Source organism: Phasianus colchicus, chromosome 3, assembly GCF_987193195.1.
Source record: "Phasianus colchicus chromosome 3, bPhaCol1.hap1.1, whole genome shotgun sequence".
Classification (NCBI taxonomy): Eukaryota; Metazoa; Chordata; class Aves; order Galliformes; family Phasianidae; genus Phasianus; species Phasianus colchicus.
In genome coordinates, this window is record NC_143438.1 from 76,193,202 (window position 1) to 76,200,000 (window position 6,799).

General features: G+C 45.9%; 1 protein-coding gene and 1 pseudogene across 2 annotated transcripts in view; one reads left to right on the top strand and one right to left on the bottom strand.

Annotated features, from left to right (window-relative positions):
- Positions 1 to 1,839: 1,839 nt before the first annotated feature.
- LOC149918688 (uncharacterized) lies at positions 1,840 to 5,502 on the bottom strand (annotated as a pseudogene).
- Positions 5,166 to 6,799, top strand: part of ZFPM2 (zinc finger protein, FOG family member 2) — a 304,685-nt gene continuing 303,051 nt past the window's right edge. Inside the window, exon 1 of one of the 2 annotated variants that reach the window (XM_090137893.1) lies at positions 5,166 to 5,612. In XM_090137893.1, coding sequence (XP_089994019.1) covers positions 5,573 to 5,612 — 40 coding nt within the window. In that variant the 5' untranslated portion in view covers positions 5,166 to 5,572. The remainder of the gene's footprint in view (positions 5,613 to 6,799) is intronic. The other variant, XM_031591121.2, reaches the window with a different exon arrangement.

The following is a 6,799-nucleotide window of genomic DNA, read 5'->3' on the forward strand; positions in this document are numbered from 1 at the left end:
AAGTGTTTCTTCATTGGACAATGTTCTTTTCACTCCCCACTGCAGATGTGGCCATACATGTTGATACAGTATTTCGTTCTGAACATGCACTGGTATTTTTTAGTTTTCTTCAACTGCAAAGCTTTCTCTAGCTATGCCACAGCTAGTGAATTTTCATTTGCAAATGAAGGCATGTTATCTTGTGCAAATCATTTTTGCAGTGGAATTTTGTAGATGCTAAGATATATTTTTTCTGTAAAGGAGAATAGAGAAGTCAAAATCAGGAACTGTTGTATAATTTTTCAGAAGTAAATGCAAATTTTTTCAAGGTATTAATGGAATCCTGTGCAGCAACAAAAGGACATTTGATATTATTATGAAGAAAATTATAACAGCTATTCTATGATTCTAAGTTGCCCAAAAAGTCTGAGCAGTTTGGGAGGCTAACAGTTTGTTCATCCATGAGATTATCAGAGCAATATCAAAGAGCACCCAGTCAGGAAATGAAGAATAATCTTTGCCACTATTTCTGGATAATAAATAAGATATAAATTTTAATGTGAGATGAGAAGTATCTTGCATAACTGAACTACTGAAAGAGTGAAGCAATTGCTGCTCTAAATAAATACATAAAAAGATACAGAAAACTGACACCAAGAAAACAGTAATCCGTGCACTGGCCAAAAAATGAACTCAAATCCAGAATGTACCCTTTTTAGGAAAAGTCTGCTTATGAATCCAAACAGTTTCTGAGGTCTCCATTTATTTCTACAGCACTCTTCCTTCTCCATATGAAATGGACATGGGATTTGGCCTGTAACCACTGGCAGACCTCCCAGAATGGATGCAAAGGTCTGGACTATCAACGTGAAGTCTGACTCAGCACTGATTCCAGCACTCTGTGTGTCTGGCTTCCTACACTGCTGTATCCACTGAAATCCTGTGGCCAGGAATTTCACTGTAGGGTTGTGATCAGTACAGGGGAGTAAAACAAAAAATGTAACATTCTAACTTGTTTACAGGACTAGTTAAGAGGACAATACAGTCCCACCAGTCTCACCCATTCTCTTTGGATATCCTCAGATCTTCCGTAGGTTCCTGCACATAGTAGGGAATCTGCCTTGAAGCATTTTCTCTGTGTCTTCTAGATACAAATTGGCAGAGGTTTTTCTTCTTCATTTCAAAAAAACAGAGGAAACTTTACTTCTGAATTCAAGGCTCAATATGATCAGTCAGCTGCTTGGTGATATTTTTAAGTCTATTTTCTTGTTGCCATCTAATCTAAGTTTCTTTACTTTTTAGCGTGTGTCATGACAGCATAGAAAATTTTTAAATTATGAAATAAGAGTCAAATTGTTTGTAGATTTTTTTAAGAACAGCTGGAAAAAGGTGTGAGCTGTTCCATATTCATGCTGCAAGGATGTTTATTCTGAGCTTTAATGATCATCATTTCATCGTCATCCTAGACAACTGCTTTCCTATTAAAGGGAACAGAGTTTAAAATACTGCGCTCCATACAGTTTCTAACACTGTAAGCAGATAATATGTGGGAAAGTACTATCATTTATTCTCTTTCCATTAGAGAAAATCAAACACAGTGATTGAAGTCATCGAAGAATCCAAGTCCTTAAAAGAAAATAAAAATCTAAGAACCCAACAGAGCATACATTTTTAATATCACATACTCTTCATTTCATTGCTGTTCAGTCTTTGGGAAATCTTCATTATATATCAGTGTTTTTCTATAAAATAACTAGTATCCAGATTTATTTGAGAAGTCTGGAATGATTTTGCTAGCTGTACACTCCTTTTCTTAAAAAAAAAAAAAAAAAAAGGAAATCCATACTTTCTGGTCAACAAGTTAGTTCTTCTGCCAAGAGAAAATGTTAGTATTTCTGTATTTCCCTTTCTCAGTGATAGTAGGCATTGTTTTTAAAACTATACGTTATCTATGTGTAAGATTACTAACACTTGAAGATCATGGAAATTTAAGCTGCAGTTCTTCTAGTTTCTTTGCCAGAGTACTGGCCTTTCAGGAATTTAAGTTTTAAACTGTGATAACCTTTCAGTTAGAGGCTTCTTATAAATCTTAGCAGAATATTCATAAGATATTTTTAGACAATTGGAAGTAATGATGCTAGAGATGATTAAGAAGCAGGCTCAATGGAGGCTTTCTTCTTGAGTTACTGCAATTGGCATGTCTTCTGAAATGGACAAATGCCACCAGTGCTCACACTAAATTATCATTTTGGATAAAACAGTACAACATTTTAAATCTATTCTTACTCCACTCCTTCTAGTAGTCTGTCTGTACTGTGTTTATGGGCAGATGAACACTAGAGACATTGTGTCCCCAGTTTCCACATCGGATGCTGCACCTGGCCCTGCTGAGTAGGCAAACAACTCTGTGAGCACTTCATAGCTGAAACAGGCAGCACGAGGCAGGTGAATTTCAAGAGCCACAAAAGCACAGGTACTGCAGCTTTGGTGTGGACATCATCAAAGCTATAGCAGTACAGTGAAAATGACATTGTTCTTTTTGGAGGATGTGTGTGCACAGAGGTTAACTCTTAAGATAAAAATCTAGGTTGATTGACCGCCTCTAAGGGGCCTATTTCTCTAAGAGAAAGCTATACCACATGATTTGTGTCAGTATAATAGTATGTCAGTCTCATCTACTATACACATTAAAACTTTATTTTCATCCAGGGTATGTTATTTGCTATTCATTCTGCTAAAAAAAAAAAAAAAGGATAATTTTCACACAGCACTTTAACTGCAAGTTTCTCTTAAATTTGGGAAAACTGTTCATTAGTTTACACTCTTAATTACATTTTAAAACAGCAAGCATATGTATGTTTCTTCCCAGAATTTCGTAAATGGCTTCTTAACCTTTAGCTAAACAAGTCCAAAACTCACTGAAATGACTCTGTATAATAATCCTTTAAGTGATCAAATACATCTCTCTGGATAGTCGAAGAAATAATACATCTTTATATGTCCTCTTTTGAGCTGACAAAGTAGAATATGGCTTTAATATCTCAGAACACACAAAGTGTATAACTTACATTGCTGCTTAAATATTTACGAAAGCAGGAGTCAGCATAATAATGATGCTCTTATGTAATTTACTCTAAACAGTATACAAGAATAAACAGTTATTTGTGATACAGACTCTAGCACTGCACCAGTTTGCATTGCATTTATCACTTATTTATAACTGTTCTATACCATGTAAAGTATATTATTTTTTAAGCTACAGTGGCCAAAGTGTTTTACAACTTGCATTTAGTCCAAATGTTGGAAACAGGTTACCCAACTCCATTCCTTTGCATTTAAGCAGCAGTAGGCTCAAAGTTGATAGATGTCAAATTATCTGTTTGATTGGAAAACACTCTGTGGAAGGCAGGCAAAAAAACAGAAACAAAAGCAAGCAACCCACCTGAAGGAGAGGACAGCTAATTCTGATTAGGAAACCGAGCTGAGATTCAAGGAAATGATCAAAATGGATAAAGATTCTTTCACCTGTAAATTACACTAACTCTAATTTGAAAGATGGGTATCTCAGGCTCCTGTTCTAGCCTAATTCTGCAGCAAAGCTGTATGAGAGTATTTCATTTGGTGGATTGGTATGTTTGTCTAATTGCCATAGAATACCTTCTTGAAAACACTACCACTGCTTCACTGGTGTTTGAACATGAGCTTACACCTGTGAAGGATAAAATGAAATACAAATGTAGCACACTGTATTCATTTCAACTAATAAAAGACCATGTATTATCAAGAGACTTTAAAATACCTGAAAAACAAATATTTACTACAGTTTGCAGTTTCTGTCATGTTTTCTTCTTTAACAAAAAGCGTCTTGGCAGAATTCCTTGTGATTTACTAACATAATTTTCTAAAAAATGGTATACTAAAAATCCTTAGTATGTTGCTGTATTATAATTTCTATTGCTTACATGAAGACTTTTGCAATATTAGTCAAAAAGTCACTGAAAGTTCTGAAAGATCAAGCTGTTTCTGTTCAAGTATTCAGATCACAGATGCACGAGTTAAATAAATGTTTTAAGAGTTTAGCTGCAGGGAAAGTGTCTCCAGCCAGTGAAGTTGTAAGGCACATAACACCGCAGTACACTCAGGTGTCAGACCTGAAATCTGTGGAAACCCGGTATTGGAGATGGTTCAATATCAAGCATCCTTCCTGTGCAGAAGTGAAATCAGTGATTTCTTTCCCAAGATTTTTGCAAAGTTAATTTTTGACAACACCAAGAATCTGGCAACGTGTGCAATGCTGAGTGGAACGGTGATGCAAGGAAAGCATGGGCTGTTTGTATGCATGTATACATGGGAATTGGGTGAGCTAGGTCACTAAAGCAGCGTGGTCAAGGGAAAGTTTGTCCTAAAGACATAGTCAGGATACCTAAGAAGTGATACAAGTGTCAGATGTTGGGTTTTACTACAACTGTTCAGAAGCACAAAACTAATCGAAGACCAGGTCGGCAGTCGTTTTTATCTCCGTTCTTCATCCGAAAGTCAAAAAGCGAGCCACCACAGGGGGAACCCAACGCTCGGCGCCGCGAGGCTCCACAGCAGGCACCCGCGGTGAGCGGGCAGGTCACGGAGCTGAGCTCCCACCCGGGGACACCGCTGTAGGCGCCCCGCGCTGGTGACGGCCCCGCACCCGGTGCTGAGGCGCAGCCCGCCGTGCCCGCCCGTAGCGCTCCCGCTCCCCTCAGCGCCGCCGACACCTGCGAGGCGGCGGCGGGACCCGCGCCCTGTGGCAGAGCCGCGGGATGGCGGAGAACTCAGCCTCTTCACCCTGCCTCGTACCCTGCGTGCCTCCGCAGCGCCGGCCCGGGGGATCGAGGCAGGAGGAAGCATCTGCCCTTCCGACGGGCAGCACTGCGGGGCGCGAAGCACCCGGCTCTGCGGACGCCCCGTGAGGGCTGCGCGGCTGTGACGGAGTTTCTTCCGTCGTTCCCTCTCCGGAAAGTTACAGCCCGCAGCCTCGACAGCGCCGGGACATCCGAAGCCTCCCGCGCCCGGAGGCTTGAGACGAACCGCACGCGGACCCGTCTCCGGGAGCAGCCGCTGCCCGTCAGGGCTGACGGACAAACCCCCTCATTCCGCCCCCCCCGTCCCGGAAAGCCCCTCCCTCGCCCCCTCCCTCGCCGCCACCTCCCGCCGCCCGTCAGTCGGAGCGGAGCGCGGCGCGGGGAGCGGAGGCGGCGCGGCAACGGCAGAGAGCGGGCGAGAGAGGGAGAGAGAGAGCGAGGAGCCGGCTCTCCCCTCCCTCCCTCTCTCCCTCCTTCCTTCCTTCCTCCTCTCCCTCCCTCCCTCCTTCCCCCGCTCCTTCCCCCCTCCCTCCGCTCTCTCCGCCGCTCTCTCCTCCTCGTTCTCGCTCTCCCCGTTCCTCTTCCCTTCTCCACACGCGCTCTTCCCCTCTCCCCGCTCCTCCACGGTCTCACTCGTTGTTTCGGGGCGGCCGCGGCCCCTCGATGAGCGCCGTCTGTTGATCTGTCACCGCCCTCAGCCGTCCCTCCCCGCTCCGCTCCGTACCTGGGGCGAGGCAGGAGCGGCCGCCGGCAGCATGTCCCGCAGGAAGCAGAGCAAACCCCGGCAGATCAAACGTAAGTTTCCGGAGGGGGGCTCCCTCCGGCGCACTTCTGTTTACCTCGCGCTCGGGAGGCGGCACGGGGCTGGCTGCGGGCAGCGCCGGGTCCGGAGCGCCCGAACTTTGCCGGGAGCAGAGGAGCGGGGAAGGGGCAGAGGGCTGGAGCCGCTCGGCGCGGGGCGACGCACCCCTCGCTCTCCCGTTTCGCGCTCCTTTGGAGCCGCCGGTGCCCTCCCCCTCGTCTCTTCGAACTCCGAGTTTGGGTGCGCGGTCGCTCCCGGTCTGCGCTCCAAGTTGAGCTTAGAGCCGGCGGAGCAGCGAGCGGCGCTCGGCGGGCGCGGCGCCGCTCGGCAACTTTGCGCGCGTGCGGTGCGCGCAGCCCCGCGCCGCTCCCGCGTGCTTTGCGGGGAACGAAGGAGGCGAGGAAGTTCCCGCGGGCAGCGCCGCGCCGTACGGGGCCCCGCGCGCGCTCCGTGGCCTCGCCGCCCGCGTTCCCCCCGGGCGCGCCCCGCAGCTCCGGGACTGCTTCGGGGGTCCGTGCCGAGGAACAGGTGTGTGCGTGCTGGAGGCTCGTGCTGAGAGATCCTCTGCCTGGCGGGGCTCGTGGCTCGCTTCTCGCCTGTGACGCACGGCAGTCCCAACTTTATGAACTTTTCTTTAGTTATTCCGCCGAACGAGTGTAGCGGTCGGGACTCGGTGGAAGTCTCAGGCGTTCCGAAAGAGGCACTGTACATTTATTTATTTGTTCTAAAATCGGTGGCGCTGCCCCGATGTATTTTCGCTGGTGATCTGCGTTACGGAACCCCATTCAAAGTAACTGTGGTGGGATGTGGAGGAGCTCTTTGAGTACTGTTCTGATTTCTGACTTCAGAACGCTTATTGATGGTCCACTCCGCGTGGGATAGGTATTGAATTGATGAAGTGATTTAGCAAAGAGGAAAATATTCGTCTTGAATGAGATGGGGTCGCTATAAAGAGTCCTAACAGTATTGGCTGAGCATCTGCTTTGTAGAGACTCCCTGTTACAGTCTGTCACTTGATAAATACAAGCAATCAGCTCTGGTATAAAACCAGCTTTCAGCTCACAGGAGCAACCTAATGACTGAAACTTTGTGACATATTTCAAAGTTGGGTATCAATTTGAGATCCAGGAAACTTTGATTTACTTCCGATGTTGACGTTCCCCGACAAACACGCCATGTG